General features: G+C 31.7%; 1 protein-coding gene across 1 annotated transcript; it reads right to left on the reverse strand.

The window, feature by feature from the left end:
• Positions 1-277: 277 nt before the first annotated feature.
• Positions 278-26041, reverse strand: LOC139500633 (DIS3-like exonuclease 2). The gene is made up of 25 exons (XM_071289390.1): positions 25881-26041; positions 23954-24060; positions 22832-23585; positions 22008-22078; positions 21609-21677; positions 19691-19744; positions 18222-18323; positions 17161-17868; positions 16485-16632; positions 13416-13503; positions 12798-12897; positions 11617-11773; positions 11139-11251; positions 10735-10842; positions 10243-10311; positions 8747-8854; positions 7830-7966; positions 7067-7190; positions 5531-5590; positions 5132-5218; positions 4360-4507; positions 4012-4142; positions 3565-3669; positions 2579-2746; positions 278-1660 (listed from the first exon to the last, which is right to left on the reverse strand). The coding sequence occupies exons 2-25, from the start codon at positions 23981-23983 to the stop codon at positions 1634-1636; spliced, it is 3666 nt and encodes a 1221-aa protein (XP_071145491.1). The 5' UTR covers positions 23984-24060; positions 25881-26041; the 3' UTR covers positions 278-1633.
• Between the last annotated feature and the right edge of the window lie 387 nt (positions 26042-26428).

Consider the following 26428-nt stretch of genomic DNA (forward strand, 5'->3'; position numbering starts at 1 on the left):
GGTTTAGATAGCTATAAAACCAGGTTTTATCCATCATTTTCTACAAAAGAAAATGCCTGTTCCAAGTAAGGAATATGACAGTTGTTATCCATTCGTTTGATGTGTTTGAGCTTTAGATTTTGCTATTTGGTTATGTTCATGATTTTCCTCAGAATTAAATAATTTGTTATTTTCCTTTTTTGTATGTTTGTAATTTTGTGGAGTCTTTATATCAAATCTAGTTTTTAAAACCAGCCTTTTTTATATGCCACATGCATGGCAACATTGACATATAATATAAATTTAAATAATTTTATTCCATGATCTTTTTGACATCAATTCGTTTTGTTACATTAAAATGTAAACATAAATACATCATTAACAATCGTTCAACCTCTCAATCCTATCAAAACAAAATTCTCACTTATGTTATTAATTCTTCTTATTCAGCAACCCTTTTCACATAAAAGTCTGAATAATAGAAATACTTATCAATATAACTTACAATCAATTTCAATTGTTAGATTTATTGTGAAAAGGATAAAACCTTTAAAGTACACTTATGTGGGGGGGGGTGTCTGCTTCTTTAAACCAATGAAATGTAGGCGATACTTTCCAATTGATTTGACACCATTAAGTTGATAACTAATGCGTAGGGTAACCTAGAAAAACGATGGGAATTAATGGGAGCTGCCAAGTTGTATATTTTAGCTTTGGATATTAAAATTATAAATTTACCATTTTCTTAAATTCTTGAACAATAAAGTTTAAGATAGAACTTGTTGATACTATCTTGGAAACATCATTTCTTAAGTTGTATATTTTAGCTTTGGATATTCAAATTATAAATTTACCATTTTCTTAAATTCTTGAACAATATCTTGAAAATATAATTTCTTAAACATCACAGTGCTTATTTTTACACAAATCCTTTACAATATTTTTGAAATATCAAAATATAGTAATATCAAAGAATCTGTAATTTTGCCAGATACTTTTATTCTTGCTTTATATATATGACTGTTACATTTAAGTGGAGATAATTATCAAAATCATCCATTTAACATACTGGTAATTTTGCCAAATAACAAAAATAAAATGTATCCCTCCCTATGTTTTCTGTTCAAAACTTTTTATTAACCAAATGAAAATTTTCCCAAGATATACAAAAATTGCAAACAAAAGAATGGTGATCTAAAGATTTCAATTTTTATTGCACATACATTTACAACTTACTAGCAAAAGAAATTACGGGGAAAAAAAGTGTTTTATAAACCTTGAATGAATTTTAGTTTGACGTCACTGATAAAACAAACCCTTTGAATCATTGATTAGCACCATAAAAGTCTAAAGAATTTTTTTTCAATACTGATCATTTAATAGATTTATTCCAAATCTACAATACATTTTTTATTCCAACTTTATTTCCAATGTCACATAAAAACTAGCACGAATAAATACATTTCAAAGAAAAACATATAATAAAATTAAGAGAATAAAACTAAAGCACTATTTATCAAATTTCTAATGTTTTTAAGATCTGTAATAGTTTTATGATAAGTACACATCTTTATTTCCTCCATTGCCAGTTATTTTCTCCTGAACTGACATTTTTCCACTGGTACACCATTTTCAAAGTTCCAGTTTTATATTTTCAGACTGCAGGTGGTTTTATGATGGCCTGAAAGCAAAAAAGAACAACAATGCATTATTTTGTGCTTCTAAATATAACAGTAAACAAGAATGTGTTTTTTGTGGCTAGTACATAAAGCATTTTAATGAAACTTAAACATTAGGTTTTCTTTCTGCATACCAATATTGTAAGATATAATCTTTTAATGAACCTTATTCTACAGTGCCAAGGATATAGTGTTGATATAAAGTTCCCTGTAAATGTAGCTTCGAAGTGTATATTTCTAAGTATGAATTTACTGTACTCTGTTGAAGTACTGTTAATGTGATGGTATCAATATAGAAGTCAAGTGTAGACTTTAACAGAAGGCTAAATATTGGGGGGAAGGACCTTTATCAGGACTCCGTGATTGGGTGCTTTTAAGTGTGGGATTTTGGGATTAACACTTTCAGGATCTGGAAATTCGTTTTTTCGAATTTCAGGATTGCTGGTTTTATTATTTTTATTATTCAGGACCTCAGGATTTCATGTTTTAAAGTCCGGGATTTCGGGATCAGGACCCCTCCTACCCCCCTCAAAATATGTTTCCATACACTGTATAGGTCATTAACATGATTGTAATATAAATATAAATTGAAAAACAACCAGTGTCACATGTTGAGCAGGATCAGCCTACACTTCCTGAGCACCTGAAATCACAACCTGTTTTCAGTGGGGTTGTGTTACTCAGTCTTTAGTTTTCTATGAAGTATTCTGTGTACTGTTGTATGTACTTATGTCATTTTTTCTTTTTTTGACACGACATTGTCATTTTGTTTTCCACTTTAATGGTCACTCTAATATCGTTCACCTATCTGTTGTAGACTATATAATACAGGTTAACATATACCCACTACAGAGGTAATGCCTCTTGGTTGTAACTCTGGAAAATTGCAGAAATTTTATTTTGATGTTGATTTAACTTACCATCCACTGAAGAGGTAACTCCCCTGGTTTTAATACACAGGTAACTATAGTAAATATAGATATTTTCTGTACTGCTCCTGTACCATTCTCTTCTGTTGGTTCCCAGTATAAAGTTAGAATTGGATTCTTCTGTTCTTTTGTATGTAATTTATCTTTAATAGCTAGTTTCTACAAAACAATATGCATTATGAAATATGCATCTAAATCAAATCAGTCTTATTTAAATTCTTTAACCTTCAATCTTAGACATGGAAGGTAACAAATAAGTAGGGAAACATCAGAAAAATATCATATCTTTATCAATTACAAGCACTGGCTAGTGGGATACAGGTGATTACTCCAAACAATAGAAAACTCCATGAAACTTACAAACACTCACTTTAGATAGAACTTGCACCTTTATATTTTTTAATTTTTTGAATAAAAGACATGTTGTAACCGTAAATCACATAATTAAGTGCTTGTAAGTACTGAAAGGTAAAGATCACTTTTATTTATTAGTGGGAAGTCAAATTAAATATTGCATTGTATAAAGCATTTATGTAATTGATTTAACTATATCTTTGGACAAAGGAAGATAACTCCAATTTTAAAGATGACTTTACAATGGCATCATTGATATTTTAAGAACAGATATTAGATTCCTGCACCTTCCAAAGGTTATGTAATTTTTTTGACAAGTATTACATCGTTTTGTGACTTGACTATCTAAGCATATTATATTTCATTGATATGTTTCTTGAAAAGTTCATGGATAGGATATATTTTGTGTATCTAATAGGTAGTGATACACCTTGGAAGATTTATGTATCAAGTCAGTACCATACGATTTTGATTGAATTTCAAGCAATCTATACAAAAAAAATATTATAATAGACTTCTATATGTTCTGGGTTCTTATTAATCATGTAAAATCAATGTTTCACATTTTTCAACATTCATTTGGCAAATATTAAGTATTAATGATATAATTAGTAAATACTAACATCACAGTACACTCTCTTTGTAACTCCAAACTTGAGTATAAAGACATCAAATGCCTTGTCTAATACTCCCATCACCATGCCTGTTTCTTCAAACGGACCAGCAGTCTGCATAAATATAATATAACTATTATAATTACAAAAGAAATATGTGACTGACACTTTACCCCACTCACATGTCCATATTCATTGAAAACCATGAAATTTGTGTTAAAACTGTAATTTGCCTATAAATTTATAGAGCAAACAAGTTACAAAGAGATACCTAGAGGTCAAACTGTTTTTTTTTCTCAATTTTAGTTTCCAAAATATTATATTCAATTAATGAATAATTGTCTCATTGGCAATAATACCACATTTCTTCAATTTTGTATAAAGAAAATAGATTAAGAACAAATATTAAGTAAAGGTATTGGAAGTTTCCTTGTGATTTTCATGTAGTCTACTCACCTTGACAAAGACAGCAAAGAACAGTTCTGAACTTAATTCTGATGCTCGTTTACTGTTAGTCTTTCTGTCGTTACAATTCTCAGCAATACTCTGTATGGCAACCATAGATTTTTCACTCAGATCAGAGTAACCTGAAACGGAAATAATGTGCTGGAATGTAATTTGGTATAGATAATTACAAATCCTTTTCTGCATACATTTTGATACAATTTCAGGAATCCTGTAGGCATAAGCAAATAATTTTAAGTTCAGAGATTTCACTTGGACTGATCAAACAATATAGATTGGAATTTAAAGATCCTTTCTTTGAATGTCTCACTATATATATAGCTAGCTTATATAACTCACCTAAAGCAGCACCTAAAGTCCTATGGACCATTACATCAGCATATCTCCTGATAGGACTAGTAAAATGTGTATATAGAGGAACATTCAAGGCGTAGTGACGATACAGTTCTTCATCATCAATACAACCAGTACAGAAATACTTTGCATTCTAAAAATATAAATAAATCATAAAATTTGACATTAATATTTTTGAATTTGAGTTTATCTAATACAGATGTACATACTGAAATAGAAATAAATCAATGCATTAAAACAATACTATTTTTGTTTTTCAGTTTATCATGTTGATTCATCTTGATACAACCTGTAACCTTCTAAGGCATGTAATGATTAATTTGTTTATGGTAGTTACATCCAGCAGATAAAATTATAGGTATTTTCAGAATATTACATAACTTTTCTGTCAGAATATAACATGCGTTTTAAGTGTATTTTTAGAATGAAACATGTTAGTGTCAAAAGAAAACATCATGCTTACAATTTAACTGACAATTTTAGTTTGTTGTAACATGCTAGTTTATGTGACATATCATCCTACACACCCATACTTTATTATTTAATACTTATACTTAGTTTGAAAGCAGCCATTATACATTTTAAATTCTTTAATTTGATCTAGCCTGGTCCAAACTTTACATTACTTCCACTCAATTTAAGTAAGGAAGCACAAGACTATTGAGGCAGTTCTATGATAATTTGACACTGCATTAATAAATTAACTTAATCGTTTTCAAGACAAAGTATTAAAATAAAATTTTACTGAATTCCTTACCTGCATTGGTTTAGAACACATACTGACAAGAACCTGCATCCTGGCTACAGACATGTTATCATCATCAGCATATCTCCATAGAGATCTCTACAAGAATCAGAAATACTGTGAAAACATAATAATTCTTTTTGGTATCAATGTTTCTTAAATTATTTTTGCATTCATAAATTAAATAAATATCAAAAAAGTGAAAAAAAAAAAAGAAAAAAAAATATCTTTACTCAGACTTCTTAAGGCCAGAAACAATCATGAACTTTCATCTGAGCCCCGAGCAATAAAAGTACATTTTATTTCCCTTACATAAGATATCATTCTATGCCATATACATATAAACCCGTATCACTATATATACACAATATTTAACTGTAGTGTACCGGCAGATGAAGGATCAAATATTACCTGTAATGTACCTGCTGATGAAGGATCAATAGGGAAACCTAAGTTACTGCACAGTTCAACCTAAAATATAAACTAGAGGCTCTAAAGAGCCTGTGTCGCTCACCTTGGTCTTGTGCATATTAAACAATGGACACGGATAAATTCATGACATAATTGTGTTTTGGTGATAGTGATGTGTTTGTAGATCTTACTTTACTGAACATTCTTGTTGCTACAATTATCTCTATCTATAATGAACTTGGCCCAGTAATTACAGTGGAAAATATTTTCTAAAAATTTACAAAAATTTATGAAAAATGTTAAAAATTAACTATGAAGGGCAATAACTCCTTAAGGGGTCAATTGACTATTTTGGTCATGTAAACTTATTTGTAGATCTTATTTTGCTGAACGTTATTGCTGTATACAGTTTATCTCTATCTATAATAATATTCAAGATAATAACAAAAAACGGCAAAATTTCCTTAAAATTACCAATTCAGGACAGTAACCTAACAACGGGTTATCCGATCCATGTGAAAACATCAGGGCAGATAGATCTTGACCTGATAAACAATTAAACCCTGTCAGATTTTCTCTTAATGCTTCGGTTTTTGAGTTATAAGCCAAAAACTGCATTTTACCCCTATGTTCTATTATTAGCCGTGGCAAACATTTTGGTTGATTGGCCAGGTCACGTCACACATTTTTTAAACAAGTTACCCCAATGATGACTGTGGTCAAGTTTAGTTTAATTTGACCCAGTAGTTTCAGAGAAGAAGATTTTTGTAAAAGATTACTAAGATTTACCAAAAAATGGTTAAAATTGACTATAAAGGGCAATAACTCCTTCAGGGGTCAACTGACCATTTTGGTCAGGCTGACTTATTTGTAAATCTTACTTTGCTAAACATTAATGCTGTTTACAGTTTATCTCTATCTATAATAATATTCAAGATAATAACCAAAAACAGCAAAATTTCCTTAAAATTACCAATTCAGGGGCAGCAACCCAACAACAGGTTGTCAGATTCATCTGAAAATTTCAGGACAGATAGATAGTCCAGTAGTTTCAGAGGAGAAGATTTTTGTAAAAGTTAACGACGACGGACGACGGACGACGACGACGGACGACAGACGCCAAGTGATGGGAAAAGCTCACTTGGCCCTTCGGGCCAGGTGAGCTAAAAAAATAAAATGTTTGAATGCTCAATTGATATGGAAGTACACATTCTAATTCTACTTAAATTAATTCATTTAAAAAAAATCTCACTACTTGTACAAATTTTCTTTTTGCACCTGTCAAAGTAAGCTCGTAACCAACAAATGCACAAAAAAAATTACCTATCCGCTACAGCAGAGGCATAAACCTAATTAATAAAACAGATCATAAACTATTATTGTTGAGTCAAATTCCAAATAAAAAGTGTTTAATTATCTATTAAAAGGAGCATGTTTAAGATATTTTGTATGTACATTGTATATAATTTGTCACCTTCTGGTAGCAATTTATACAGAAAAGACTAATTGTATTAAAACTTCTTGAACTATTCTTACCAAATCATCCACCATTTTGGATTGTGGTGGGGGATGGCGTCTTAAGAATGCTTTTTTTGGAAAATCTTTCTTTATCTTGTGAGCAACTGCCATATTAGCTAGTAACATAAATTCCTCTACCAACCTAAACAAAATTTAGCTCTATATACATTTGTGATTCTGTTTATTTGTCAAATGTTCTAAATCAAGTGGTTTTTCGTCAAGCAGTGATTCAGCAGAAAACATTTGTTCTAGAGTCAAAATCTTACACTATCACTGTTTTTTTTTTCTCTACTCTAAAAAGCACTCTAAGTAATGTTTTCCAAAGCACTTACATTTTGTACATTAATTTTGTTATTTTCTGTATAATAATTTTCTGATGTGTATTAGTACTAGTTCTATTCATAGATTCATGTATGTGTGTTTCTATATTGTAATGTTACACCACTACTTCAAGTTAAAATGTTAAGACCTGCTCCATATGCTTACACCTGTCCTAAGTCAGGAACCTGTTGTTCAGTGATTGCCATTTGTTGATGTGGCTCATTTTTCATTTTTTATATAGATTAGACCGTTTGTTTTCCCATTTGAATGGTTTTACATAGTAATTTTTGGGGCCCTTTATTACTTGCTGTTGAGGGTGAGTCAAGGCTCCATGTTGAAAGATGCACATTGACCTATAATTGTTTAATTTTTACAAATTGTGACTTGGGTAGAAATTTGTCTCATTGGCAATCATACCACATCTTCTTATTTCTATGATATATTACAACACAAAACTTACCTATTACTATCCTTCTGTTTATATACACTATAACCATTAGGCATTCCAGTAACTTGATCTAGCGTAAACTGCAACTTCACTTGGTCCAATCTTAAAGCCCCTTCATCAAATCTGGCTTTCCGTAAATTCTTAGCTATCTGAATTAAACAAGTGTAGGAAATATGATAAATTTGGAAAGTCTGAATAATCTCTAAATAAGTTGAGCATTTGAGTCATAATTTTTGTTTGGTAATCTGATTCATTGTATGTTTTATTATCAAAAAGATGTCAATTTAGTGCTTAATCTCATTAGAAACTGAATGATAAAAGCTTTAAATCTTTATTAAAAGTTTCATGTCCCGCGACTATTATTTGTAATATGAGAATAATATTGAAATAATGAACAAAGAGTTTCCAGATTTCATCAGTCTCAAATTATGTTTTTTTTTACCTCAATAGAAGAGGGACGAAAGATACCAAAGGGACAGTCAAACTCACAAATCGAAAACAAACTGACAACGCCATGGCCAAAAATGAAAAAGACAAACAGACAAACAATAGCACACATGACACAACATAGAAAACTAAAGAATAAACAACACGAAAGCCCACCAAAAACTAGGGGTGATCTCAGGTGCTCCGGAAGGGTAAGTAGATCCTGCTCCACATGTGGCACCCGTCGTGCCACATGTGACATGGATTAGGAACACTTGGCATTGCCTGACAATACTATTAATTTGTGTTTTTGGCCTTTAGTCAGTTCCATTATAAATATAGCAACTTTGCGATAAATCCTGATATGAATTCTTATTTCAATGCATTATTTTCAACAAAACAGCTGTTATACTTGCAAATGTTACAAGCACAAATAATTTTCTTGAATTATTATTTTATGAATGTTTAATATAATATATAGTTGGTAGAGGTGAAATTATTACCAGTTGTAGATTATGTACTGTGTCTTTGATTTGACTGATTGGATATCCATCAGATATTGGTGGTAATTCTTCTTCTGTCCATTCTCTTTCTGGTTCCTCTATAAAACCCTGTAAAATTTTAAAATAAAACAAGAAATATTCATTAAATTATCAAAACAATGGAATGTAAAATGGTATAACGTTACATTAAACATAAATAACAAGTGAAACTGTGAGCTACTGCTCACTGATGATACCCCTGCCGCAAGTGGATAATATTAATAGTGTAAAAATATGCAAGTGTTTGGTAAACAGGAAGTTGTTGAGTGATGAATCTGAAAATGCATCACACGGTATAGATGACTTATATTGACCCTTTACCCAAATTTCAGAAATCCTTGTATTGTAGTTCTTGAGAAAAATTTGACGAAAATTTTCAACTTGGCTATCATGTGTAAAATCATACAAGTGTTTGGTAAACAGGAAGTTGTTGAGTGATGAATCTGAAAACGCATCACACGGTATAGCTGACTTATATCAAGCCTGAAACCAAATTTCAGAAATCCTGGTAGTGTAGTTCCTGAGAAAAATGTGACGAAAAATTTTCAACTTGGCTATCAGGTGTAAAAATGATACAAGTGTTCGGTAAACATGAAGTTGTCGAGTGATGAATCTGAAAATGCATCACACGGTATAGCTGACTTATATCAAGCCTGAAACCAAAGTTCAGAAATCCTGGTAGTGTACTTCCTGAGAAAAATGTGACGAAAATTTTCAACTTGGCTATCAGGTGTAAAAATGATAAAAGTGTTCGGTAAACAGCAAGTTGTCGAGTGATGAATCTGAAAATGCATCACAAGGTATAGCTGACTTATATCAAGCCTGAAACCAAAGTTCAGAAATCCTGGTAGTGTACTTCCTGAGAAAAATGTGACGAAAATTTTCAACTTGGCTATCAGGTGTAAAAATGATACAAGTGTTCGGTAAACAGGAAGTTGTCGAGTGATGAATCTGAAAACGCATCACACAGTATAGCTGACTTATATCAAGTCTGAAACCAAATTTCAGAAATCCTGGTAGTGTAGTTCCTGAGAAAAATGTGACGAAAAATATTCATGGGACGGACGGACTGACGGAAGGACAGACAAGGGTAAAACAGTATACCCCCCTTTTTTTCAAAGCGGGGGTATAATTATCTAATAACAACATGAACGATAGAATTATTTGATGGTGTTTTTTTTTAATATTCTTTAAATACATTGGAAAAGCTCTTACAAAGATAATATTATCACTTTAAACAATAGGAAAGTAGACAGAATCTTCTAGAAAATAATTTCTAGAACATTAATGTTATTTTCTAGAAAATGAGAGATTTTTGGTGTCAAGCTGTATATACATGATATATGGTGTACCTTATTAAGCATAACAATATATTCATGTTACCAGCGTATAATGCTATCTAATTATAAGTTTTACACATTTCTGTTACTTGAGCATGCCAATATTTGTATAGTTACCTGAGCATGTTGATAGCTAAGTTTGACACAAGATCTGATCACAGTTCTGCCAAACCATTCTCCATATATCTATGAATGAAAAGCATTTCTTATGTATGTAAAGTTATTTCCCTTCTGATCTACACATATATATTTCAATAATATTGATTAGGCTTTTTAGTTTGTAGAGCAGTATAAGAAATTATGTTATGTGAAACAACACAAAAAGTATTTCAAAATGTAAGTAACTTTATTGAAAATTTAGGAATGATCATTTGTTGAATTTTGGTGCATTTAATTGCAAAACGTTTTTACATAAATATAAATATATGCAGAGTTTTTCTATTAAATTTTGAGGGTTTTACCATGCAAATGCTTACAAGTTTAATATAACAGCATTTTTTTCAGTAAATTTCTTACTGACATATATTTCACATGTAATTTTTTTCATAGATTAATAAGATTATAGTATCATCAGCATTTCAGGGAAAAAGCAAAATACAATGTAATTACCTCCCCTTTCTCAGACATATTCCATACAACAGAGAATGTCAGCCTATCTTGGTTTGGATTCAAACTACACAACTCTTCACACAGAATTCTGGGTAACATAGGTATAACCTGGAATCAAAAATGTATTTAAGACAAGTCTAGGCATCTTTTGATCTAGATGATTAACATTTTATATAGGAAAATTGAGATTAAATCAAAATTTTGAAAATATAGGAAAGTGTTTTAAACATACAGAAATGGGACTGTGCAATATGAACTCAGTTCCAATATTTCAATATAATAAATTAACTTATTTCAACAGGCATTGTCACTGATAATTTAGTTCAATTCTTTTAACATGTATAATAATGAAACACAATTATCACTTTCAGCACTTGGTATAAGAGATATTATGTTTTCCTAACCTTCTGAACTAGATAAACACTTGTAGCCCTGAATCTGGCTCTTTTGTCTAGAGATGTGTCTTCTTTCAGGAAATAACTGACATCAGCTATGTGTACTCCCACATTATAAGTACCTAAAATAATAATCCAAAAATATCAAGATGCACAAATCTTATTCAGTCAGAGTGATAATCATATAAATAATTGTAAATACATTTTAAAGGTGATAAAATCTATAGCTGTATTCTCATATCTATTTCTGGATTTTTTACCCTTAACCAAATTTTATAAGACAACTTATTTACCATTTAACTCTATAAATATAAAGTCCTGAAATTAATTGCACAGTTGAGTAAAATATTTTTTTAAATATTCTATTTCATAATCATCTGAAATTAAATCTAAAATGCAAGATGTGATTTTACAGGGCTGCTTGTTTTAGCAGCACAAATTTCATTTTCGGCTTCCTGAGCTGACATAATATCTTAAATCTATTTACCATCCTCAAGTTTTTCACAGGAAAGAGCGTCATCTAGATCTCTAGCTGTGGCAGGGTCTATAGTAAACACACATTGTTGACGGAAATCTCGTCGTCCAGTAATCTCACCCTCAGGGATCTGCCATGGTAATGAATGTACTGGCAAGGTACTCAACATCTGTAATTAAAACAATAGATAAAGGTGAAGGTTGGTATATTTTAAAATGTTTAAACCCGCTGCATTTGTTTGCACCTGTCCTAAGTCAGGAATCTTATGTTCAGTAGTTGTCTTAGGTTGATGCAATTCATAAGTGTTTCTCATTTCTAATACAGATTAGACCGTTAGTTTTCCTGTTTGAATGGTTTGACCTATAATGGTTTACTTTTACAAATTGTGTGTTGGATAGAGAGTTGTCCCTTTGGTGTCTTTCACCCCTCTTTTGTCTAATTTGCACTCATACTACATCTTCTTATATCTATCTAGATATTGTTATTATGTTAACAGGACTTATTCCAGATTGCTCAGTACTATGGAACAATTATTGCTTTTACTTTTTAAGCAGATTTGTTTTTATCTCTACTTCCAAATAAAAGATCTATGATGAGTGGTAGCCAGCTGTTCAATGTTACAAATTGCACTGTACCTCATTGTTGAAGGTTGTATGGTTGCCTATAATTGCTTACGTCCACTTTTTTTTAAAACTTTGGTGGATAGTTGTCTTATTGGCAATCATACCACATATCCTTATTTTCATAACTATTGCATTAATTTCAAATTAAACTTGTCACTGCAAATTAAACTAATTAATTAAGGAAAGAGATTGTGTTTTCACTTTTGCCAGTCAAATAAATAATGAATATTGATCTTCCCCTATCTAAGTACACCAAGCAAGTTATAAATTCATAAAAAAATAATTGCTGCAAATTCAACTAGAACAAGATAAAGTAAAACAAGAATGTGTTCATAGTACCCGGATGCCCACTGACACTATAATTTTCCATGTTCAGTGGACCGTGAAATTGGGATCAAAACTTTAATTCGGAATAAAAATTAGAAAGATTATATCGTAGGGAACATGAGGCACAGACCAGAAAACATAATGCCCCTCTAGATCTACTATCGTAGGTGAAGCGGGACGAACGGACGAACGAACTGACGAACAGAGGCACAGACCAGAAAATTAAATTATATTTTAACACACCTCCTCTGTAAATTCTGAGTAATCCACATCATTTTCTATCAGGATTCCTTCTGTTTCTGGTTCTATTTCTCCTGCTTCTCCTAAACTCCTCATTAATTCTCTGTAAATATATAAAAAAATACTGAAGTCTGTAAATAAATTACATGTACTGAATTATATCATAGAAAGGAACAGGAGTATATGTCAATAAACAACATAATTTTTTACTCAACCCTAATTTAACTTGATCAATATAATTCAAATGAGATGATCAAGTTAAAAAAGGTTAGGAACCTGAAGAATTAGTTTGACCTTGCATAAGTTAATATGGTTGTCCCTAGTCAGGAATTCTGTTAGTGAAGTCTTTATCTATATCTGATATAGTGCGGATTTTCCAGTTTTGTTTTGATTGATTGATAGATTGTTTTGGTGCTTAATGTCCAGTGGCAAATATTTCTTAAATGTTTAGGACAATGTCATGTTTAGAAGTCTTTGTTGAATTTAGCTGTAATTTGTCTATCCATCTTTTTATTGTATCATCACAAAATCACTATATAAAAAAATTGAAAGGAAGTTAGCGCAAAAATAAATCAAAATGGACAAGGAAAATTGTTAAGAATGAATTCAGTGATATCTTACCCATGAGAATACATAGAGTCTTCCTTCCATTCAGTTATTCTACATATAAACAGAGTGTTGGCATGATCTTCTGGCCGTACGGTGAAATCTGAATAAAAGAAAATTGTGTATATCAAAATCTAACATCATAACTCTCCCAACTATACAAAGTAATAACAGCCATTTTCCAATTTACTGTGGATTCATTATTTTTCGTGGTTTTTGTGGATACTGGTGAACCATGAATTTAAATGTTCAATGAATCATCAATTTACTATCAGTTTGTGTGCAGAATATGGCAAAACCATGAAAAGGTAAGTTTTCAGCAATCCACTAAAATTGGTATCCACGAAAATAAATGAATCCACAGTCATTGGCAGTAAGTCATTTTATCATTGACCGACAGACTTAAAAAAAATTTGTCAGTTGCAAAATTAATTTTCAGTAACTAATAAATATTAATATTCTTTCATGAAATTGAAAATTGAAATGAGGAATGTGTCAAAAAGACAACAACTTGACACTCACAATAACACATGTACAAGTGCAATTAGTCACAACTATTAATAAGTCCATCCAAGAAAATAGTATTTTTTTTAATTTATTAATTATCATATGTGAAAGAATGGATGTTCAGCTTCATTTAATTTGTGTTTTACAATTGATTTTGTGAATCATTTAAAGGTCAATAAATTTCAAACAGTGAGAATAAATGTTTTAGATTGACTTGCAAAATGGTTCAATCAATAGAGGAAGGATGTAGGAAGGGGTGACATCCAAAATTCCTGAAAAATAAAACATTATTTCCGAGATTCCCCCCAAAAAATACCATTAATTCCTGAGTCATTGATCTACAATGAGTCTTTTCCTAACATTTAAGCTAATTTTCTAATGGTATAATAATTCTAGATAACATATGGTTCAGTGGTTCTTCTAAGGATAATGACACCATATATAATCAGAGTTCTCACGAAGGATTTTTGAAGGCGAGTCTAGGGACTTATCATTTATGGCCATGGTAAGTCCCAACAATAAGAAGATATTTTATGCAATATAATTTATAATTTTTAGGCTCCATGACCTAATAGAATGACAGAGCACTGTAATGACATGTAATTTAGATTTCTTTTATTCTATTGCTATAAGGTGTCAGACCACCAATTAAAAGTCCCTACCTGTTCAACCAAATTTTGCAATTTTCATAGCTTTCTAAATTTTTTATCTTAAGTTTAACCTCTTACAAACCAGGTATGTCCTGAATCGTACAGGTATCACCTTTCTGCATGCCAATTTTCGACATACCTTTAAAGCCATATAAGAAAGAAGAGACCTTCCGAATGGATGTACCACTAAAAATAACCCCTGGTTTTCTTGAAATCTTAAATTAGTATACTATGGAGCGCATTAATCCTCAATTTTTAATTTCAACTCATAGACAAGTAAATTTGGGCTCAAAATGGTCTTAATATATTTCTCTTTCACCAAAAGTTTCATTTCTGCAAATTTGTTGGGTAGTTTAAGTAAACAATGACATCAAATGCACTATTTTTTGTCCCGAGTAGGCCTACTTTTACATACGTTCTAAATTTGAGGGAGTAATTGGTGGTCTGACACCTAAAGAGCCAAAAAAGTTGCTCAGAAATCTTTGCTTTGCTTTATTCTTAATCCTTAGTCAATTTGAAGTCAGAAACAGCTTATCTGAGCATAATGTGACTTATATTACAAATTTCACAGCTCAATTTAAACTGACTGTAATGTATGACTTTGATAGAAAATACTTGAAAATTTCATTTTGGGCTACAGGAACATAAACTTTCAATATCAAGATCAGTTTTGTTGATTTTTTTCTTGTTTGTTCTACTACTTAAAAGACTTTCCACAATTTTTAACATGGGTTAAGTAAAAAATCCAAGGTATTGAAGAGTCAAGGAATATTGACCCCCCTTTTTTACACCTGGTTTAAGTAATGGGACTGTTAAATGATCAAAAGTGCAGTCATGGTCATTTAACTGTTTTTATTTACTATCAGTTGATACAACTTAAGGTATAAAACTTTCATTTGAGATAATAAATGGGATTTTTGTGAGTTTTTGCAATGTTTACATCAGGCTATGTTATCTGCCAAATACATGCTATGACGCAATGATATAAGGGATAAAAATCAAATAATTTCATTAAATCTTGATGACAACAACTTTTTTTGATAGTAAAATAACCATGTTTTAATGTTGATACCACAGAAACAACTTACTGTGCATTTATAACAATTTGGGACATTTTTTTTTATGTAAAGCATATTGTCAGGGTGGGAAAAGCTAAAAATAGCACAAATTCAAGTTTAAGGCTCTAAGTTTGCAATATGTGACTTTTTGCCCCAAAAAAGATTGAAATGTGACTACTATCACTTCATATGATCAGTTAAGTAAAAAAAATCAATTGTTTTCTGAATTTGAGGTTTCAGCGCATTTCCCTTAAAGGTGTCAGACCACCAATTAAAAGTCCCTACCTGTTCAACCAAATTTTGCAATTTTCATAGCTTTCTAAATTTTTTATCTTAAGTTTAACCTCTTACAAACCAGGTATGTCCTGAATCGTACAGGTATCACCTTTCTGCATGCCAATTTTCGACATACCTTTAAAGCCATATAAGAAAGAAGAGACCTTCCGAATGGATGTACCACTAAAAATAACCCCTGGTTTTCTTGAAATCTTAAATTAGTATACTATGGAGCGCATTAATCCTCAATTTTTAATTTCAACTCATAGACAAGTAAATTTGGGCTCAAAATGGTCTTAATATATTTCTCTTTCACCAAAAGTTTCATTTCTGCAAATTTGTTGGGTAGTTTAAGTAAACAATGACATCAAATGCACTATTTTTTGTCCCGAGTAGGCCTACTTTTACATACGTTCTAAATTTGAGGGAGTAATTGGTGGTCTGACACCTATAAAGTGATGATATTTGTGTTCAGTTTATACAAAATATTTTAGTTTTGATGCATATCTGATCTCACCAGTTTTGAAATGATGAGTCCAGGCCTAGGGCTCATGGACTAGCCTTAGTGAGAACCCTGTATAATCTTTTCTTACCTTTTGGACAATTTTCCATGGGTATCATAATTCTAGGTAACCTGTGGTCCAGTGGTTTAAACAAGGCTGTATCAGGATTTCTGTCAGGCATTAGATGAATATGTCCAGTACTGGCTCTAGAATGCTTAGGTTCAATGATTGATACAACCTGTAACAACATAAATGACAAAATTTATTATTCAAATATATTTTTAAATTAACCTTCCATGCACTTTTTCCCCCAGATATTTTATACAGTATCTTGGTAAACAAGAAATTTGAAATACCATCTTTTTTCTAAAAAATATAGCATCACAACCAGAACACAATCTAAGGAAATCAATTCAGATAGTATCACATTCAAATAATATAGGTATATGATAAAGAACCACATTACAATGATGCTAAAAAACTCTGGGGAGTACATGTACACTGACAGGTAATATTTCTATACCGCATTAAGGAAAAATTTCCATTTTAAAAAGCCTGCAAAAAAAGTGTATAGAAAACTTGTACTTCGTTGAACATTTTAATAATAAATTTGTGAGTCACCTTGTCTATATACCAAATACTTGAAAAATGATATTCCAAATGATAATAGCATTGAACCCAAGGTATCATACAATTCATGTTCATTATACATATAAAGTATACAGTGAAGAATTGATTTTTGATCATACAATTTTTAAAATTATACCTTTCCAGTTCTTTGTAAAGCTCGGTTAGCTGAGTTAGATTTATCATCTGTTGAGAAGAGATTTTTAACAACATCACTTCCTTCGTTCATTACTTCTTGTAGTGTAGAGTATTTTTTCTGAGAAGAGTTTCGGCCCCTGTTTGAACTCCTTGCTTTCGTATCCCCAGTCTTACTGTGTGGAGTAGTTGACTTATCAGCCAAAGGAGTACTACCCATGTTCTTGTCATTTTGTGGTGTATTAGGAACTGTTTTATTTGTTTTTATGTCTTTAGCGTCAATAGAAATGTCTCCTAACTGATTTGTAATGTCTTGGACATTTTTTAAATCACAAGAAGTTTTTTCCTGACTGTTAGAACATGATGATGAGACACTGTTAGTCCCTAATGATGACACGGAAAGTTTATCAGCAGTTAATGATTTGCTGTTAGATGATTGGTCTATTTTCTGTTTAGATAATATAGATGAATTTGCTGCAGATTGGATCTCACTTATGGTATTAGTCGTCAAATCTATTATTTCTTCACTTTCGATAATAACATCTGGTTCACTATCTGATTCACCTTGACTTTTTGTCATTGGGGTGACCTCTGATTGAATTTGACCATGTGTCATTGGGGTGACCTCTGAGTGACTATCCTCATTTGGTTTAATACTGGATTCAACTTCCTGATGCTTTTCTTCAAGATCTTTCAGATTTTTAACATGTATCTAAAATCAAAATAGTTATATGCTCTAAATGAAAAGCTAAAATCTTCAATAATTTTGAAAGTACAAATAAATACAAAGAAAATTTTACTGTAAAATTTCATTTATGTACATAGTATAGAATATAATAAAACTGTAACAAAGTATTAACATTGATGTAAATTAGTCATAAACATAACTGTTATAATCTAATGATAAGCAAAATCAATTTTATAATTATGGAAAAAAGCACCCTTTAAAAAAACAATATATTTTGTGCCATAAATGAAAATATCTGAAAAAAAGAAAATGGTCTATCATTATAATTAGCAGGATGAACTAAGTATTATCTATCTAAGTCTTATAAATAAGCAAACCTTCCAGTTAGCCCTGTCATGTAATACAACAGCTACTATATCCCCATTCAAAGCTCGGTTTCTTTCCTTCATACCACAAACAAATATGTCTGATACACCATCCTGTGAAAAAAATAACTCTAAGGTTGATATACATCCCAACAAAACTAATCAAATAAAATTCGCAAATTGTTTTATAACTTTAATATTTTTCTTAAGGTTTGACACCCTATAAATACATATCATAAATTAAGACAGCATACTCTCATGTTGGGGCCTTTTATAGCTACAGAAACTGTACAGTATGAGGTTTAATTAAGAAAGCATACTCTCATGTTGGGGCCTTTTATAGCTACAGTAACTGTACAGTATGAGGTTTAATTAAGAAAGCATACTCTCATGGTGGGGCCTTTTATAGCTACAGAAACTGTACAGTATGAGGTTTAATTAAGAAAGCATACTCTCATGTTGGGGCCTCTTATAGCTACAGAAACTGTACAGTATGAGGTTTAATTAAGAAAGCATACTCTCATGGTGGGGCCTTTTATAGCTACAGAAACTGTACAGTATGAGGTTTAATTAAGAAAGCATACTCTCATGTTGGGGCCTTTTATAGCTACAGTAACTACAGTATGAGGTTTAATTAAGAAAGCATACTCTCATGTTAGGGCCTTTTATAGCTACAGTAACTGTACAGTATGAGGTTTAATTAAGAAAGCATACTCTCATGTTGGGGCCTTTTATAACTACAGTAACTGTACAGTATGAGGTTTAATTAAGACAGCATACTCTCATGTTGGGGCCTTTTATAACTACAGTAACTGTACAGTATGAGGTTTAATTAAGAAAGCATACTCTCATGTTGGGGCCTTTTATAACTACAGTAACTGTACAGTATGAGGTTTAATTAAGACAGCATACTCTCATGTTGGGGCCTTTTATAACTACAGTAACTGTACAGTATGAGGTTTAATTAAGATAGCATACTCTCATGTTGGGGCCTTTTATAGCTACAGTAACTGTACAGTATGAGGTTTAATTAAGAAAGCATACTCTCATGTTGGGGCCTTTTATAGCTACAGTAACTGTACAGTAGGTTTCCTAATTAATATTTTTAAAGGCCTTACAATGACCAATAACTGCTTTTATCTTTGTCACTTGAAATATGTCATTGTTTTATATAGCGGACTATACAATATAGAGTTTTCTCATTGTTGAAGTATTATAGTGACCTCTAATTGCTTAAATCCATGTCATTTGTGCTCTGGTGGATATAGTTGTCTCATTGTTTTTTGTTTTGTTTCAGCCCTTTCAGAAACCCAATATTAACTCATATATTGATAGGGTAACATCATCAGAGTATGACATGCTGATTTATTCAAATTAGGGCTAATTTGACTTTATCATTTAATAATAAACGGTTTAGACCTGCTCAATACAAGTTTGAAACACAATCTGATTTATAATTATCCTATTTTAATCATACTTACTGGATGAGGTATATAGGCTTCTTCATAGTTCTTAGGATTGATTCTTATTGGACCCTAAAATACAATATTAAAAATATTTAAAAAAATCTATATATATTTACTTCATTTCCATTCCATAACTATACAGTTTTCCATTAACCATGTTTATACAATGTAGATGATTATTTGTATATTAGCTTACTTTGTGTATCTTTGTTATGTAGTAGAATGGATCCTTTAAATGTTATTTTAAATGTAAAAAAAACAAGAATTTGTCCCTAGTACATTGATGCCCCATCCGCACTACTATTTTCTATGTTCAGTTGCCATGAAAATGGGATAAAAACTTTAATTTGGCATTACAATTACCGTAGAAAGATCATATCATAGAGAACATGCATATATATGTGTACTAAGTTGGACTTCAATTTCATCAAAAACTAACTTGACCAAAAACTTTAACCTAAAGCGGGACAGATGGACAGACTAATGACTGGACGCACAGACCAGAAAACATAATGCCCATAAGTTGGGCATAATAAATGGGGCATAAAAATGTTTGAGTTTAATTTTTAGAAAAAATAAAAAATCTGAAGTAAAATACATTCATTGATTGTTGGGTAGTGGTATCTTTTACACATTTCCCATTTGCATCCTAAATTTTATGGTAAAATATGTACATGATGCACAGTCCTTAATTACTAACTGTCATCATTTTATCTTATTTCTATTTTTCCAGTAATTAGTCACTACAAATATAAATTTTGGCAAAGAATCCATTTTATATGCCGTTTTAAACATGTGTTTGTTGGTTTCAAGCAAACACCACACAATACAATAATATTGAAGATATTTTTTGCAGTGGCAAAAGTTAATGAAGAAAAATAACATCATTGATCTCAAAATGGATATATGGTACAGGAACTCATGTTTTAATTGTAAAGGTAAGGGAGGACATCAAAAGTTCAATGTAGGATAAAAAACTTAATTTATATACTGTGAAAGTACTTTAATTTGTGGGAATCAATTTTCGTGGTTTGAGCAATATTTACATGTTCGTAGATTTTTAAATTCGCGGATTTTAGTTTTCTAAAAAAAAAATTAAAGCATTTAGAAACGTAGGTTACCTGGTTACAAACAGTCTGGATTGAAGGAAATTGCAAATTAAACATTGACCTGTGTAAATCGTAGTGATAACACTAATTACCCCTTGGTAAAGTGATCAACAGATTAAAGACCATCAAAGGTGTGTCATCTAAAGAAAACAGTAACATAAACAAATCCTATGAACGTATCTTGAATTGTCAAATAATTCATATCAAAATCAAGCCCAGCATGAAATTATTATTTCCCATATGTACGAGAACTATGAGGATATAAAATGAACACTTTATCATACTAGCATATCAATACCTGAAATCTGACTTTCATCGATCAAAAATATTTTTATGAGAATTAAAAGATTAAAAGTTGTACAGTTTAGGTTATTAAAGATTCAATAGGTATAATCCTGCATGCGGTTGTAGTTCTGTGACTGCTATTAAAGTATTCTCAGATTTGGCTTTATTCAATATATTCTCTAGATCGTATCAGTAGTCAAACCTACAGATGGGGATCTTTCCTTGTCTTGATTTGGACAATGGTTGTTTTATTTCCTTGGACACTTAAATTTGTGGATAAAGTCATCCATGAAAACTACGAAAATTGGTACCCCACAAATAACAGTACTTTTACAGTAGTTTTTTTTTTTTACTGACCCCTATCTAACCCTCTTAACTTAGTTTGGGGAAAATTGATTCCCCCCCCCCCCCCCCCCACCCAACACACACCATCCCCCAACCCCAAACTATTTGAATTAAGTTTTTTATCCTTCATTGATTTTTTTATGTTGTCCCTAAGCATTCAATAGTAACTGTATTGATTGTAAAGGTAAGTATACCTGTATAATGTGTCCCAGCTTCAGTCCTCTCTGCAAATCTTCAGGTGACATGTAGGGTTCAAAAGGAGGCTATATAAAACAGATGGTGTGTATAAAATTGTTTGCATTTTATGAGTATTATAACAATCTTGCCTGTTTTAATTGATGGATAATTTTAAAACTAACATGCAAAGGAACTTTTATTGTCCCCTAAACACATGATATGGCAAAACCTCTTTGTTCTTACTGTGCTAAAATAATAATCTAGATATCCTGGCAGCTAGCTTTTACTGATGGAGGAAGTCAGAATGACTAGAGAACCATCTTCCTTAAGCAAAATAGAACAGCAACAAGAGACTATATTCTTACTTCATAGATTTATGAACAAATTTGAATAATGTTTAGTCTAAAATGTCTTACTTGTTTCGGTTTATTTTGGTAGGTCCTTGGAGTATTTCGATCTCCCTGTCTTTGAGCTGAGTTCTGATTTTCTGAAGAAGAAATAATCACATCAAGAATTTTGTTTCTTTGTAATATCAAATATGTATGTAACAGTCCTATGCAAAACCATGTAAAAATAAAATTGCAATAAAGCAAATATGTGTTATTAAAGCTTACATATCATGCATATACATCAACTCAAATAAGACAAGTGGAATTAACTCCCAATTTTTTTATTCAATAAAAACTGCCTGAAATTTTCCATAGGGTTAAAGATACTTGACTATTTGTGTATAAAATTTATCGAATATCTTTGCTTCCCTTACATTTATCATGTCTTGATAAAAATATGAGTCACAATATAAACTTCACTGGCAACTGCTATTATGACTAAATGCATATATATATTAAGATATTGACCACAGCCATTTCTACAAGTACTGGTGTCATATGGTATTTTGCACTCCCTAAAAAGTGAACCCTTTTGACCCTGGAGTCATTTTTCCCATATGGTATTTCAAACCCCCCTAGGGTATATTGAAACCCCCTGTTTTTGATAAATAGTATTGCAGATAATCTAATTTACAATTTGTTGGCTTTCATTTTTTAAAGAGTAGTTGTGAATACTGCAATTATCATTTCAAACTTTTTGTCACAAGCTCCTCCTATTATTTATCCTACTACATGTACTATGTACAGCTAACATAACATATAGCCATATTCACTCTCATGTTTTTATCTAATCAATTTATCATCCTTATATAATAATTATGTGTAGAGTTATTTCCCTTATCAGTCTTTACCTTTAGGAGTGGAGTTATTTCCCTTTCCACCAGGTGTATTTCTGTATTGCTGATTTTGTCTGTTCCCATTTCTATCTCTTCTAGACTGTCCTTGTCCTGGAGAAGGTTGACCATGATCTCTACCATTGTTTCTATACTGGTTGTTAGAATTTCTGGTTTCCTGTCTGTATGGTGACCCTGAACCAGGCCTATTTTCTGATCTTGCGTGACCATCAAGTCTGTTTGATTTACCAGACCCTGGTCTACCTCCTGGTTTACCTTCATTTCTATATTGGGTATTGATTGAAGAATTAGGTCGATATCCTTGATGGAAATCCAACTTATCATTTGATTTTTGAGAAGAAGGATTTTCTAACTTTTGAAGATTTATCTGACCTCTTGACCTTTCTCTTGGGGAATTCTGATCTGTTCTACCATGACCACCTTTATGTTTCTCCTTCTTGCTTTCCACTTTTGGTCTTGCCCCTGATTTTTCACCAGTTTTGTCCAATTGACGATCATATCCTGATGCCTGTGTCCCTTCCGGTGATATAAATACACCTGGCTGGAGTACATCAATGGCGTCAGGAGCGGCAATTGGTCTTTCTTTGCTTTTTCTCTTCCTAGTTTTCTTCTTTTTATCTGACGATGAATCTATTGACAGATCTAAATCAACTGTGCCACTGTTCCCCGCAGACATGCATAACTTTTCTGGTCCTTCAGTAGGATTTGCTTCTATTTTGCCATCTGCTGAATCAACTTGGGAAACAGTAGACTTGAAAAAAAATATATACAATGTATATATGTCATGTATATGTGTTTAATTTTAATTTCATTTCAAGATAAAGGCAAATGAAATCCCAATATAACTTTTTCTAGTTAAAAATTATACATTGTAAACTGACCTAATCACAAATTTAACAAAGTGTAGCAGTGGATGGTAACTGCACACACAAGTTTAAACTTTGTCACGTCTTCAAGGCAAGACAAAACTACATGTACAATCATTTTAAACCATATGATACCTTTTTTCCACATTTAGTCAAATACAGATTGCTATATTTCTATTTAGATGTTTAATCAGCACGATCATATTCATCTCGTTCATATATAAGTTTATAATTTACTAAAACCAACACTTACCTCTCCAGGTGCAGAACCAGCAGTAGACATCTAAAATCACAGACTGCTTAGTGGATGATGAATGTTTATATATTAATGCTGTCACTGTGTGCATCAGCTACATGTATCTGGTAAAGTAGAGTACACCATTATTTTTATATTAATTACTGAATTAGGCCAACTAAAATTAATTAGTAGATTTTCATCCAAATTTTTGAAAAAAAATGGGGCAGTGGGAGGATTTTATATTTTAATTTTTATTTCTTATGAAACCCTCTTGTGACTTGTTCTTCATATATGCAAGCTAAGTGTAATAATAAGCTTTAATATATCATGTATATAGATGTATAAGGAATCGTATATAATTTTTCAAAGGTAAATAAATACCTCTAATTGGCAACCACTGTTCCACATGTAATTGCTGCTTTAGAAACCTATTTTTAGTAGACAGCAAAAACATAGAGAAATGCTCTCTTCAGTTCGACTACCTTCACCAAATTTATTTGTCTTTTTAAGCTATGTTTTTTTTATGTCTTCATTTGCGTTCTTGGATACAGTGTATTACTTGTAAACCCATTATTTTCTACCCTTCTCGTAATCAATCTCTATTCTCGGTAGATGATTTTGTCATCATAGAGCTGCAGAATCATTTTAAATAACTCGAAGAAATACGAAAACCGAAATTTGAAACAGGAAGTTCTGAAGGAAACGAAATTTTTGAGGGTTACCGGAAATGGAAATGAACAAAATCTGGAAATCGTATTTTTTTTAAAATAACGAAAGATTTTTAAAATTAAAAAAATGGGGCGGGACGATTTCGGAGGGGCGGGCGGTGATGAAAATCTACCAATTAATTTTAATTGGCCTTATAGTTAATATACATTTGTACTTCAATCAGGGCCCAATCTAGAGTGATTAGGGAGAAGTGGTCAATTTCTTGGTGAAGTGCGATTCCATTACCATTGTCTTTCCACCTTTTTTATTTCAATAAATATACATGTTTATAATAAATCTTTCGTTAATTACCGAAAAGCACAATTGATTGACTTGTAAGACATGAAAATAAAACAAAACAGCTGATTGATTACGCAACTTCCTCAGATGAAAGTCATCGTAATATGTTAATCTAAACTGACCATACTGACAGTCGGTTTTCAGCTTGAATAGTTTTGAATGTTACATGTACATGATGTACAATGTATATCCAATTATAATCACAGTTGCTGCAGAATTTATTGTATTTGATAGTCAACAGTATAAGGCCTCGGTTGTTAGGATTGTGAGTAAATTTTTGACATAACAGAGGTTTCTGACACAAAATAAATGTGGTGGAAGATCTTACTGTGAAATTAAAGATCAGAATCCCCCAATTAGTTTGAGATTACTCTGTTGTCCAACCGCTGTTTTGCCAGACAAGCTGGGGCCGTGGGACGTCAGAGCTCGTCCCATATCAAAAAGTGAATATTTGCTGGTCCAAAATAGTTGCGCTGATTCGTCCCATCTGGTGCTGACTAACATGACTAAAGGCCTTGCAATTATATAAAATGGGTTATGTAAGCTTCATCTACCGGCCACTCTTAATTTTCTTATATTTAGACAGTTTTCAGTGTCACAGTTATGTCAGACTACCCCCAATGAGACTCCTTTTCTAAAATAAGAACCCCTAAAAAAAATTGGAAACCTCTACCCCCCCCCCCCCCCCCCCCCCCCCCAAATTTTTTGAATTCTCCCTTAGAGCAGTAACCATCAAACTCAATCCCAGACTTTCCGTTGTAGTAGATACCACCTTACAGGTCCAAAAGGAATTTTACAAGCCTGGGATGCATGGATGCTGGGCTTTGGGTTCAGCGTGAAGACTGACCGATCCAAAATATTTCATGAGGGGGACCTCTAACTTTTTCACACAATATACCTGCCAAAAAATAACTTAAACAAATATAAAAGTTACCTCCTCTGTATGAATTTGCAGTTACACATGAGTTGAATTGTTCTACTTTGCAATTTTTTGTTTTTTGGCACAAAATTGTGCAACTTTTGACAAACAAAACATTTGAAAGATCGAAGTCCATCCTAATCACTTACACGCTTAAAACTCAATTGCGGACAGACAGGAATAATTCCCGCAAAATATTGTCTTAGTCTAACAAGTGTGGATACAGATTAGTGTGGATAGTCAGTAGTTGATATCTGTATGTTAATATGTTTGATAGTGTAACTGTTTATCCACAACTGAGACAATGGAGACTACTATAACACGTTGAGATATTTCTTATTTTTCTCAGACTTTACTGAGGGCCGGGAAAATAATGACTAAAAGACAACAATAGCCTGTTAAACTCCTTCTTATATAGGTAGGAAATCATACCTGTATTATGTAAAACGGTCACCTTTATTATTACAATGAAAAAATATGTTATAACAGGGACTAGGCAAAGTTTTATAGAAATTATAAAAGTAGGCCTTATAGACTTTTCAATAAACGGTTTAAAAATTACA

Source organism: Mytilus edulis, chromosome 13, assembly GCF_963676685.1.
Source record: "Mytilus edulis chromosome 13, xbMytEdul2.2, whole genome shotgun sequence".
NCBI classification, from domain to species: domain Eukaryota; kingdom Metazoa; phylum Mollusca; class Bivalvia; order Mytilida; family Mytilidae; genus Mytilus; species Mytilus edulis.

Bases quoted from the DNA above. Each gene is read 5' to 3' on its own strand.
- LOC139500633 (XM_071289390.1), bottom strand. From the start codon at position 23,983: ATGTCTACTGCTGGTTCTGCACCTGGAGAG. The intron at 22,079-22,831 runs GTAAAGACTGAT...TTTCTTCTTCAG, and splicing joins AAATAACTCCACTCCTAAAG to AAAATCAGAACTCAGCTCAA. The intron at 19,745-21,608 runs GTATACTTACCT...ATTGTATTTTAG, and splicing joins AGCTGGGACACATTATACAG to GGTCCAATAAGAATCAATCC.